The sequence below is a fragment of the Haliotis cracherodii genome, unplaced genomic scaffold (genome assembly GCF_022045235.1).
Source record: "Haliotis cracherodii isolate W230 unplaced genomic scaffold, xgHalCrac1.p SCAF_5, whole genome shotgun sequence".
NCBI lineage: Eukaryota > Metazoa > Mollusca > Gastropoda > Lepetellida > Haliotidae > Haliotis > Haliotis cracherodii.
Genome location: NW_027266308.1, coordinates 54,746,193 through 54,760,196, shown reverse-complemented (window position 1 = coordinate 54,760,196; position 14,004 = coordinate 54,746,193). Strand labels below are relative to the sequence as shown.

At 41.6% G+C, this 14,004-nt stretch overlaps 1 protein-coding gene across 1 annotated transcript; it reads left to right on the top strand.

Annotated features, from left to right (window-relative positions):
- Nucleotides 1–7,917: 7,917 nt before the first annotated feature.
- LOC139443242 (uncharacterized) lies at nucleotides 7,918–13,306 on the top strand. Its single transcript, XM_071224214.1, has 3 exons — nucleotides 7,918–8,104; nucleotides 11,582–11,740; nucleotides 13,122–13,306. The coding sequence occupies exons 1-3, from the start codon at nucleotides 7,918–7,920 to the stop codon at nucleotides 13,304–13,306; spliced, it is 531 nt and encodes a 176-aa protein (XP_071080315.1).
- The last annotated feature ends 698 nt before the right edge of the window (nucleotides 13,307–14,004 follow it).

Sequence of the window (14,004 nt, the reverse complement as noted above, 5' to 3'; positions counted from 1 at the left end):
TCGGCAGTCAAACCAACTCACTCCCACAACAATGACATATGACCAACCTTCTTGCCCTAGTATCACAGCCCATGTGAAAGCCAGGCACACTCCACAATTGTATGAAGGGTATAGCAGACTATCCTTACTGTACAATCCGAACCAATATATCATCTTTGAATTTATTATGATTATATCTAAGTTTGTCTACATACGCTGTATGAAATTCCTGTTTCCCTCAGGGCACTTTTAGATTAATCATTTGTAGTTCATCATTCTGTTGAACTGTAAAATACTACTACTACGATCTTGAACGTTAGCTTATTACCAAACTGGATCCATTATTTAAATTTGCCTGTGACCTCTAAGGGCCTGTGTGCATGAACTTGGATGTATCGCTGCGTGAAATAGGACACTCCATGGAGAATCTTCATAAGAGAAAGTAACCTAGTTGTGTGTTTATGTCTGTTTACAGCTTCCGAAAACGTATGAACAAAGGTTTAGTTTGTTCGAGAAAGCAACACATTCCATATTTGTAAACCATAACTTGTAAGATGATCAATAAATTGCAAGAACGATATTGAGCTCTCTCTTCATTTCTGTAATCCAAAACAGCAATAAAGCAACTGTCACACTGTCGCACTTGACATCTGTTTTCCTGTCACACTTGACGACTGTTTTATTGTCAAACTTGACTGTTTTACTCATACTTGACGACTGTTTTACTCACACTTGACGACTGTTTTACTGTCACACTTCACGACTGTTTTACTATCACACTTGACGACTGCTTTACTGTCAAACTTGACAGTTTTACTCACACTTGACGACTGTTTTACTCACACTTGACGACTGTTTTACTCACACTTGACGACTGTTTTACTGTCACACTTGACGACTGTCACACTTGACTGACATACTGTCACACTTGGCGACTGACATACTGTCACACTTATGCCAGCTATATGGCGGCCATCTGTGCATAATGGAGTCTGGGCCAAATACGCCAGTGATTCACATCATGAGAATCGATCTACACATTTGGGATACAATATTATATCAATGAGCCTGACCACCCGACCAACATGGGTTTCTGAAGACCAATTTATAACCCGGATCGTCACAGGTAGCTGTAACACATAAGCCAACTGCCACACACATGTCAACTGTAGCTCTTACATCGACTGCAACATACATGTCAACTGTAACTCTTACATCAACTGCAACACATGTCAACTGTAACTCTTACATCAACTGCCATACACATGTCAACTGTAACTCTTACATCAACTGCCACACACATGTCAACTGTAACTCCCACATCAACTGCAACACATGTCAACTGTAACTCTTACATCAACTGCCATACACATGTCAACTGTAACTCTTACATCAACTGCCACACACATGTCAACTGTAACTCCCACATCAACTGCAACACATGTCAACTGTAACTCTTACATCAACTGCAACACATGTCAACTGTAACTCTTACATCAACTGCAACACATGTCAACTGTAACTCTTACATCAACTGCAACACATGTCAACTGTAACTCTTACATCAACTGCAACACATGTCAACTGTAACTCTTACATCAACTGCCACACACATGTCAACTGTAACTCTTACATCAACTGCAACATATGTCAACTGTAACTCTTACATCAACTGCCACACACATGTCAACTGTAACTCTTACATCAACTGCAACACATATCAACTGTAACTCTTACATCAACTGCAACACACACGTCAACTGTAGCTCTTACATCAACTGCCACACACATGTCAACTGTAACTCTTACATCAACTGCAACACACACGTCAACTGTAGCTCTTACATCAACTGCCACACACATGTCAACTGTAACTCTTACATCAACTGCCATACACATGTCAACTGTAACTCTTACATCAACTGCAACACACACGTCAACTGTAGCTCTTACATCAACTGCCACACACATGTCAACTGTAACTCTTACATCAACTGCAACACACACGTCAACTGTAGCTCTTACATCAACTGCCACACACATGTCAACTGTAACTCTTACATCAACTGCCATACACATGTCAACTGTAACTCTTACATCAACTGCAACACACATGTCAACTGTAACTCTTACATCAACTGCAACACACGTCAACTGTAACCCTTACATCAACTGCATTATACATGTCAACTGTAACTCTTACATCAACTGCCACACACATGTCAACTGTAACTCTTACATCAACTGCCACACACACGTCAACTGTAACTCTTACATCAACTGCCACACACACGTCAACTGTTGCTCTTACATTGACTGCAACACACGTCAGCTGTAACTCTTACATCAACTGCCACACACATGTCAACTGTAACTCTTACATCAACTGCCACACACATGTCAACTGTAACTCCCGCATCAACTGCCACACACATGTCAACTGTAACTCTTACACCAACTGCCACACACATGTCAACTGTAACTCCCACATCAACTGCCACACACATGTCAACTGTAACTCTTACATCAACTGCCACACACACGTCAACTGTAACTCCCACATCAACTGCCACACACACGTCAACTGTAACTCCCACATCAACTGCCACACATACGTCAACTGTAACTCCCACATCAACTGCCACACACATGTCAACTGTAGCTCTTACATCAACTGCCAGAACTTTTCTGAAAGACTCTCAACCTTGACGACTGTCATACTGTCACCCTTGACGACTGTCATACTGTCACACTTGAAGACTGTTTACTGTCACACTTGAAGACTGTTTACTGTCACACTTGACGACTGTTTTACTCACACTTGACGACTGCTTTACGGTCACACTTGACGACTGTCATACTGTCACATTTGACGACTGTCATACTGTCACACTTGACGACTGTCACACTGTCAGCCTTGACGACTGTCACACTGTCAGCTTTGACGACTGTCATACTGTTACACTTTACGACTGTCATACTGTCACACTTGACGACAGTCATACTGTCACCCTTTACGACTGTCATACTGTTACCCTTGACGACTGCCATACTGCCACACTTGAAGACTGTTTACTGTCACACTTGACGATTTTTTTACTCACACTTGACGACTGTTTTACTCACACTTGACATATTTTACTGTCACACTTGACAACTGTTTTACTCAAACTTGACTTTCACACTGTCACACTTGACGACTGTTTTACTCACACTTGACGACTGTCATAGTCACAGTGGAGAGAATGCGAACATGCCATGATATAATGGATAATGGAATATGTTTACGTGATAGGTGGACCCATCTGGTTAGGAATGAGGCAAATGCAACTAAATCGTAACTGATAAAACTTAATTAACGTGATATCCCTTTCGCTATGTCGAAACAGGATCATAGTACTGAAACTGTATTAGTGTTAGTTCCAATTACCAGTCTGCAATGTGCCGAGGAAGCTCTCATTCGCGTGTTGTTAGGTCTGTCCTGTCATTGCTCGAAAAGAGAATTGGTATCAGCAGAAAAAAACCTACGGTATGGACTACATCTTACATCTCAGGTCGACAGCAATCTGTTTACATTGATGGAATTGGTTCGAAGAAAGAAGACATTACTGTTCGGTGTTCCGCAGGGATCCTTCCTAGGACCGAGTCTGTTCACTATCTACATATCACCTCTGGAACACATTATCAGACGATCTGGTTCGCAGTTCCATATGGATGCAGACGCCACTCAACTGTACATGACATGCACACCGTGCAGCAGAACATCGGTGGCGCATATCTTTTGCTGATATCAGAGAATACTTTATTTCTGTCAACTCTTTGACGAGAAGCCCTCAATCCAGATTGCCAGTCTGTCACTATTGTCATTCAAATTAGGCGACAGTGTTATGGAGCCAAGCACAACTGTGTGCAATATTGGCTATAGAGGGCTCTACTTTCAGCCTTGGCGATCACACCGGTATCGTCTACATCCTGACATATTTCAATATCTGAGATATTGGCCTATCAGGAAATGCCTCAATATCACGTGTGGCTGCATCTCTCATATAGGCATTCGTGATATCTCGTCAAGACTATTGTAATGTCCTTCTGTATGGGTTGCCAAAAAGCCAGATAGCAAGGATTCAGTTCGTCAAAACCACAGCAGCCAGTGTGGCCATTCTTTCTTCAAAGGCCCGCCGTGATATTGCTGGATTATTGCTAAAAGCGGCGTAAAACCATACTCACTCACTCACTTTCTTGAAAGGTGGTGGTGAGGTGAAATGGGGTTTAACGTCGTGTCCAAGATTATTGCACTTATATAGCGACATGCATGCACGTGTATGTGTGTGTGTGTGGCTGCTTGTACTAGTCCGGACTGATGCCGATCTATAGTGCTAGCACACTGAGATACCATGCCGCAGTTTAACATGAATACCCCACTCAGACACAGTATACTGACTCCGAGCCGACCAGTTCTTCTTTTAGCCCCTTAATGCCGAGCGCCAGACAGGGTAACAACAAGTACCATTTTTTATCGTCTATCGTCTGGGGATCGAACCCCGGACGTTCCGCTCTCCGGGCGGTGGCTCTACCATTAGACCACGGAGGCGGTCCTTTTCTTAAAAGGATATTACACCTGTACATGTGTACGCATACGGTCCCGGTCGTAAAGCGTATGGTTATATAATTGTTTTAGTATTATTCGAGCTTCGAATCTTTTTTAAAAACGTGTTTTTTAACCAATCAGTTTGCAGTATATAGTTACACTCCTATTCTATATTCTATATAAGATTCCCTACTCAATACTCATAGTTAAGTTTATTTTTTATGAAAGAAAACAGTAATCGATAGTAATAAAGTACTCGTTTAATGACCAGAACTTATGTTTGCTGATAATAGGCCCAATATTAAGTAAGTTGTAAGTCAATGTTGAAGCATGTAGTGCTAAGGTAGATCGCTTTGAACAAGTGGGCCCAGTTGTCTAAGGCGCCGCGATTCGCTGTGCAGAGTTGCGTCCCTTGGGCACAGCAGAAACCTATGAGTGTGGGTTCGAATCCTGGTTCGCCCCGATTATGTTTCTAGGCTTGTCAGCACCATACCCGTGCTCGTGGGTTTCACCAAAGTGGCAAACGTCTGAGACCTGCGTCACTTCGGCTTTCCTCCCACATTAAGCTGACACGCCGCGATATAACTGGAATACTGTTAAAAACGGCATTAAACCCAACTCACACACTCACAAGTATACCCAGGTGATTGATAAAAATGCCTGTCTGGGTCCTTTAGGAACGTACCGAGACTTGTATTTCATAACCAGAGTATATATTCTCTAGTGACGCATTCAATGCTAATTACGTTTGTGATGCTCTTTTTTTGTAGTTTTTTTTTCAATAAGCTTAGGACCTTGAGGTGATCATTCCCCCGAAATCCTTCAGGGTAATAAAGTCTTATATTATCTTATCTTTTTACATGAATATCTTATTGAATGAATATATCAAAATGTTGTCTTGCGCATTTAAGTGAATGCCATCTTTGTATCGGTAAGACGGCTGAAGTCTAGACGTTATATGATGACATAGTACAAAGCAATACAATTGATTGAATATTATTTGGCGAAAATATTTGCTGAGATCATCAAAGTAAGTTGATTTACATGGCAGCGATCAGACTGTGTCTACTATTTGTTTTCAAAACACATAATTAGTTTATATTCATTTCGGATATGTCTATAATAGGTCACGTACAACTGGCTGATGCATATTTGATATTGCTGAGAACACAGTTATCAAGTTAATCGTGAAGACCAAGCCTAAAAGTTTTACCAAGTTATATTCAGTTATATTGAATGCGAGGAGACTATTTAATTAAAACCTGAACCAACTCAAATTACTCCACCCATCCAAGAAAATCGACAGAATAATTACTAAACTACAAACAGGCTACACCAAACAAAATAAGCACCGTAAATTAACTCATCTACACACAACAGGAAACTTCCCACATTGCAAACAACAAGAAACACCCGAACACGTACTCATTCACTGCACACACTACCAAACACACCGAACAACACTATAGACCACCCTAAATCTTAAAAACACACTTACACTAGATTCAATCCTAAATCCACAAAATAAATTAGGAAAATTCAAAGGCTTAGGCATATCCCTATTACAAACCAGGACTAATTAGTCGCATTTAAACCCCAAATAAAATATTAAAACCAAAACTACCTAATCTAACAACCACCCATCACACACAGCTCCCTTAGTTCGTCCTCCACCCACTCTTGGCATTTATTCCAAATCAAAATTACTATATAAGCAACCCCTAAAGCCCCCCTCCTGGATTGCGCAAACTCTCTTTTCCCATTTTCGGAAACACATTAAATGGCCTGGCCGAGCCTGTGTGCGACAAACGCTAGCAGTCGGAAAGCACACGTTAAATCTCCAATATATGTAAGTAAGTAAGTAACCGGACCGCCTTCGACATATTGTTTATCATTCTGGCCAGAACATTTGAATTTTAAATGTGAGTAAGGGGGAGAGTTTGGTTTAACGCCACTTTGAAATGAATATTCCTGTTATATCACGGCGTGTCAGGTTAATTTGTGTAATAAGCCCTGAATAGTGCAGGTCTTAGAAAGTTATCATTTTGGTGAAACCCACGAGCACGAGTATGGTGCTGACAAACCTAGAAACATAATGAAGGCAAACCACGATCATGGGTTTCTGGGACGCAACTCTACACAGCGAATGGCGGCGCTGTAGACAACTGCTGCCATTTTTACATGTGTTTTTAATACCAGGAATAAGATATCAAGTGTATGCATTGCCCGTGGCAGACTTCTCATAGATTGGGAATGAATCAAGCTGTATAAGTAATAATTTAACAATTCATACACTGATTAATGATTACAGCGAATTCGCGTTAATACAAACTTATTGAAACCTTTAAATATATATTAAGTAAACCCTATTGCGAGTCTAAAGGAGTGTGGTTATTAGTCAGTAGTGGCGACAAAGATTCTCTTGGTATTGGAATCAGAATGCTTTTTGGTTTTAAAGAGAACAAGAACCAAGCAAAATGGAGTCAGTGAGTGAGCATGGTTTTACGCTTTTGTCAATATTCCAGCAATTTCACGGAAATGGGCTTCACACATTGTACCCATGTCGGTATTCGAACCTGGGACCTTGGCGGGACGAGTGAACGCTTTAACCCACTTAGCTACCCGACCGCCCCCAAACGAAATGGAAGCTACACATTCTCCTAACACGATTTCGTGGAAACAATGATGATACCAGGTGGTTTGGGGGATGAGGGGGGGGGGGGGGGGGGGGGCAGTGGATTGGATGTCTACCTGCAGGATACTGCTTCAGTGATGGTCACTGGACATAATTACACGTTCTCAGGACGGTAACTATGGTTAAGTCCACGCATTAGGAGTATGGCCACATCATCAAAGCGTTTCTAGTGAGAGGTTCATGTAGGAGTGGGGCTCTGCCAAGTGTGATAGAAACTGGGCTAAAATATCCATACGATTTTCATTACATTTTGGCCGATATATTATGGATGACAACCATCTCCCTAATAGACCAGCCTCGATACAGATACCAATAAAAGTGGGACTTAAGCTGGGCGGGTCTGTTTGGAAGCAACCTGTTAAGAATAAATCATATTCGCAAATGTCGTTTATTCATACCACGCCTGTTCAAATTATTTGATAGTACAGTCATGTATTTGGAAAAACAGACGACATTTATTGGACCAATGAAAACGAATGTACATGTCATGTGATCTGCAAGTTGTCCAATTCCTAATAAATAATCAACAGTTATCCTTTGGGGCAAACTAACCCACACCTCAACCCTTCAAGCACATCACGCCAGTTCTAGTAATGAGAAAGTGGTCATAAATCATACTTTTAGAAGCCAGAAACTATCAGAACGTTCAGCAAAGATGGGATGCTTGGTGGGATGCTCGAGGCTGTTCAAGGTAGCTTCTCTCATACTGTTCCTTGGCCTCATCGTCAATGCGATTGGATTTGCTTCGCCATTTTGGTCAAACAGATCGCCGGACATCGAAGGCTTGTGGCAGATCTGCGGCAATGGAGTCTGTGAAGGAACAGTGTTTAATCCTTTATCAAGTAAGTGCAGATTCGCCCATAAATTATTAACCGTTAAATTATTAAAACCCAAGCCACGGCAAACAATTACACACGTCCTTTGCCTGATATCAAGTCTTTTTGAATGGCATTTAGAAGTGATAGACATAAGGAAGAGAATTTTAAGGCTATCAACTTCTTTATTATGAGGAAACACAACGTTTCGGAGTATATGCTTACTGCTTCATCGGGTCCCAAGACCCAAGACCCAATTGCGTGGATCGATGTTCATAACGTCAATCACTGGATTTTCTGGTCCAGACTCGATTATTTACAGACCGCCGTCATTTAGCTGTAATATTGCTGAGTGTGGCGTTAAACAACAAACAAACAAACAAACAGACATAATAAAGAAGTTGACATCCATAAAATTCTCTTCCCTTTGCACTAGCATTGTAACAACCGAGACACCAGTCCACACTTCCATTGAAGACAGGCTAGGCTACACAAACTTTGTATAGACCTATTCATCTCGATAATACCTCGATTGAGGCATGTTAGTATCAGTTAGGTAGCTTTATAGCTGGCCGTGGGTTCGAATCTCAAAATGGTTCCGAATATGTGTCTTGGTCTCTCAGGACAAGACCCGTGTTCTTGGGTACATCACGGTGGTCAACGTCCTGATCTGTGTCGCCCCGTGGGGAATCGGGTTAGCATTGGTAATGCTGGTAATTAAAGGCAACTAATTGGTGGCCTGGTTGATGTGTCAACGTACCCCGACGGCGTGGGACGTTGTCCATAATATCAATCACTGGATTGTCTGGTCCAGACTCGACTATTTACAGACCGCCGTCATATAGCTGGAATGTTACTGAGTGCGGCGTTAAACCAACAAATACAAAAACAAACATCCGTGAAATTCTGTCAAACGAGTACGTATCAAAGTTATTGTCATATCTATACGTTACTGTTATGTATATATTACTGAACGTCACCGCCATGTTATGTGCATCAAGCTGTCAAACGAGTACGTATCAAAGTTATTGTCATATCTATACGTTACTGTTATGTATATATTACTGAATGTCACCGCCATATGTGTGCATCAAGCTGTCAAACGAGTACGTATCAAAGTTATTGTCATATCTATACGTTACTGTTACGTATATATTACTGAACGTCACCGCCACGTGCTAAATACGACGTTAAACAACAAACAAAAATAACATGTTTCTTACATTGGAATATACCACGTCCAATTTAAATCAAACTAACATTGTACGTCACTGTAGTTTTCTTACTTTAATTTGGACGTGTTATGAATTTATGTTATATACATATGGTCATCAATCATAACTGAAAATCAATAAATTTAAACGAATTGACTTTACAGCGTAAATTGTTAACAAATATAATAATCCCCAAACTATGTAAATTAAGTAAGGACAAGATTTGTGGATGAACAACTTTTTTTATTAGAATTAGGAACGTCGTTTTGATGTAGGTTCTAACACCGTTATCAAGCAAGTGATGCACCATACTCTGTACATCACTTGCTTGATAACGGTGTTAGTACCTACATCAAAACGTCGCTCCTAATTGTTATAAACAAGTTTTTCATCCATAAATCTTATCCTCACTTAGTACTGCGGCTTCTAAATGCCTCTCAAAGAAGGAAATGTAAATTATATATAAAACATTTTAAGCCAACAATAATGATATGGTACCTCCATACAATGCCAGAGTCCGCCACGTCGAGAAATGTGTGGCAGTCAAGTCACGTGTCGTCATAAACATCACGTATCTTGTCTGATGATTTAAAAAACACCCTAGTATTAGAGTACTTTACAGATGCGCAAATGTTTTGTGTGTACACACAGTGGGATATGGGTTTGCTTACTGTTTTGCAACAAAGAATGAAATCACGTTGAAATATGAAACATGTCACCGCATAATTCACCACACATACACGTGTTTAGCAAATAGGCAACGCACATCTGTTTCTATTGAAACATAGCAACCACGGCACGCATACGCGCATTTCATTAACGTCAGGACGTGCACGCATGGTAGTGACGTGCAGATAAACACGTGTACGTCTGTGGCAGTGCCTTTTGGTTTGGTTTGTTTGTTGTTTTACGCCGCACTCAGCAATATTCCAGCTATATGACGGCGGTTTGTAAATAATCGAGTCTGGACCAGACAATCCAGTGATTAATATCATGAACATCGATCCACGCAATTGGGATCGATGACATGCATCCACCAAGTCAGCGAGGTTGACCACCCGATCCCGTTAGTCGCCTTTTACGATAAGCATAGTCGCCTTTTACGGCAAGCATGGGTTCCCGAAGACCTATTCTATCCCGGATCTTCACGGGTCTGACGTTCAGTAATATATACATAACAATAACGTATAGATATGACATTAACGTTGATACGTACTCGTTTGTCCGTATTTTACGGATGTTTGTTTTGTTTATTTGTTATTTAACGCCGCACGATCCAGTCATTGACATCATGAGCATCGATCCAAGCCATTGGGATACGATGACTTGCATCAACCAAATAGCGAGCCTGACCACCCGATCCCGTTAGTCTGAAAATGACGTTCCTATACACAAGTCTGAAAATGACGTTCCTATACACATGTCTGAAAGTGATGTTCCTATACACAAGTCTGAAAGTTACATTCCTATGCACATGTCTGAAAGTAACGTTCCTATACACATGTCTGAAAGTGACGTTCCTATACACATGCCTGAAAGTGACATTCCTATGCACATGTCTGAAAGTGACGTTCCTATACACATGCCTGAAAGTGACGTTGCTATACACATGTCTGATAGTGACGTTCCTATACACATGTCTGAAAGTGACGTTCCTATACACATGTCTGAAAGTGACATTCTTATACACATGTCTGAAAGTGACGTTCCTATACACATGTCTAAAAGTGTCGTTCCTATACACATGTCTGAAAGTGACGTTCCTATACACAAGCCTGAAAGTGACGTTCCTATATACATGCCTGAAAGTGACGTTCCTATACACATGCCTTAAAGTGACGTTCCTATACACATGTCTGATAGTGACGTTCCTATATATGTATGAAAGTGACGTTTCAAAACATGTCTCAAAGTGGCGTTCCTATACAAGTCTGAAAGTGACGTTCCTATACACATGTCTGAAAGTGAAGTTCTTATACACGTTTGAAAAGTGACGTTCTTATACACGTCTGAAAGTGACATTTCTATATACATGTATGAAAGTGATGATTTATTCATATCTGACAACCTTTGTAGTTTCTTATATGATAAGATGTGCTTTAGTATTATATATATATATCCGTATATTTGTCGGTTGATATGGTAGTTATGTCGAGTAAGGATTTCCAATATCACAGTTTGGTAAACATTATAGCATTATAGTATTAGCAGCCTTTCACATAAGAGATGTCGGCACCCTAATTCATTCAGAACATATTTGATATTTCCTTTTCCTATGTGTTGTTGACAGGTTCTGATTGGTTCATTGCTAACCAAGTGCTGCAGACAGTCGGTCTTGGTTTGGCCTTCATCGGCGTTATCATCGCACTGTCTATAATGTGCTCTGCCTGTCTGTTCAACTGCTTCAACACCTGCGGGATCCTTCTCACTATACATGCCCTTCTGGCAGGTAAGGGATTCAGTCATTCTAACTGAGCATGTCCTGCTGGCTGCTAAGGTGTTCAATCCTCACTATATACGTCCTGCTGGCTGCTGAAGTGTTCAGCCCTCACTATATACGTCCTGTTGGCTGCTAGGGTGTTCAACCCTCACTATATACGTCCTGCTGGCTCCTAAGGTGTTCAATCCTCACTATATACGTCCTGCTGGCTCCTAAGGTGTTCAATCCTCACTATATACGTCCTTCTAGCTGCTAGGGTGTTCAACCCTCACTATATACGTCCTGCTGGCTCCTAAGGTGTTCAATCCTCACTATATACGTCCTTCTAGCTGCTAAGGTGTTCAATCCTCACTATATACCTCCTGCTGGCTCCTAAGGTGTTCAATCCTCACTATATACGTCCTGCTGGCTCCTAAGGTGTTCAATCCTCACTATATACGTCCTTCTAGCTGCTAAGGTGTTCAATCCTCACTATATACGTCCTGCTGGCTGCTGAAGTGTTCAGCCCTCACTATATACGTCCTGCTGGCTGCTGAAGTGTTCAGCCCTCACTATATACGTCCTGCTGGCTGCTGAAGTGTTCAGCCCTCACTATATACGTCCTTCCTGCTGCTAAGGTGTTCAACCCTCACTATATGCGTCATTCTTGCTGCTAACGTGTTCAACCCTTACTATATACGTCATCCTTAGCGAAAAGGGGTAAAATCCTCACAATGCAGACCCGTCTGGCTGCTGATGTGTTCAATCCTCAATATGTACGTCCTCCTGGTCGGAAAGGGTTTAAATCCTCGCACAGGACACCCTTCTGGTATGTAAGGGGTTAAATCTTCACAATGCGCGTCTTCTGGTATGTAAGGGTTTTAATCCTCATAATGCGCGTCTTCTGGTATGTAGGGGGTTAAATCTTCACAATGCGCGTCTTCTGGTATGTAAGGGTTTTAATCCTCATAATGCGCGTCTTCTGGTATGTAGGGGGTTAAATCTTCACAATGCGCGTCTTCTGGTATGTAAGGGGTTAAATCCTCACAATGCGCGTCTTCTGGTCTGGAAGGGTTTAAATCCTCACAAATCACGCTCCTCTGGTAGGACAGGTGTTCATTTGCGCGATGAATAGTGTCCTCCTACGCGGTACAAAAATTATTAACTGTATATATCCTAACTTCTTATTCACAAACATTTTAGTGAGTGAGTAGCCATGTACGCCGGCCGTTCTTAGCAAACTAAAGTAGCTCACCTCCCATACAAACTAGTGTGCATATCAAAGATTGTAATGCTTCTAAGGGTACGTCATCGATTGCTTTTATCATTTCAATGTTTCAGATTGTTGCGTGGATTAAACGAAGATTGGTCATGATATCAACACCTAAAGTACTACACTTTATTTTTGCAGCTATTCTGTTGATCGCAGGATTAACCCTATACGGAGTTCAAGCTAAGATACTCGACGCCTCGATCAATTTCCTGTTCGCCTTCTGGCTGACTTTGGCGGCTGGGGGACTCTACCTCGTGTCCGGCATCCTCTTCAGCGTCTCCGTGGACAGAGACTGGAAACATGACGACGACGCTGTAGAATAAAGCATTAAACAGCAGCCTTAATAGCAGAACAAACCACACAAACTATGTCTGTGCCCACTGTCTTACTCTTATTTATCAAATGTTAAGGTATGAGGTGGGGTGGGGGTTATTATTATTATTATTATTATTATTATTATTATCTTCCTTGGTGCGCATGCACTGATTGTTGTGGTATGCTAACAAGTTACACTTCGCGTATTTTGTACAATCTGAGAAAAAAGTTAATGTATTCGCGTGTGTGCATTGGGACAACATTAGTTTCCACTGTGGCTCTTATTCAGAACAGGGGGCCACGGTTGGCACAGTCGTCTAAAGCGCCGCGATTCGGTGTGCAGAGTTGCGTCCCTTGGACACGCCAGAAACCTATGATCGTGGGTTCGAATCCCGGTTCGCTCCGATTATGTTTCTAGGTTTGTCAGCACCATACCCGTGCTCGTGGGTTTCATCGAAGTGGTAAACGTCTGATACCTGCGTCACTTCGGGCTTTCCTCTCACATAAAGCTGACACGCCGTGATACAACTGGAATACTGTTAAAAGCGGCGTTAAACCCAACTCACTCACTCACTTATTAAGAACAGAATGCGTCGGTGCAAGGTTAGAGACGAAGGTCTACGATCTGCGCCACTTGGAGCTTTTCTCCCACATCAAACAGGCATGCCGTGGTAAGACTGAAATACTGTTCGAAGCCGCGTTACAC

Coding starts and splice junctions, on each gene's coding strand:
- LOC139443242 (XM_071224214.1), top strand. CDS start 7,918: ATGGGATGCTTGGTGGGATGCTCGAGGCTGTTCAAGGTAGCTTCTCTC. Junction 8,105..11,581: donor AGTGTTTAATCCTTTATCAA/GTAAGTGCAGAT, acceptor TGTTGTTGACAG/GTTCTGATTGGTTCATTGCT. Junction 11,741..13,121: donor TATACATGCCCTTCTGGCAG/GTAAGGGATTCA, acceptor TTATTTTTGCAG/CTATTCTGTTGATCGCAGGA.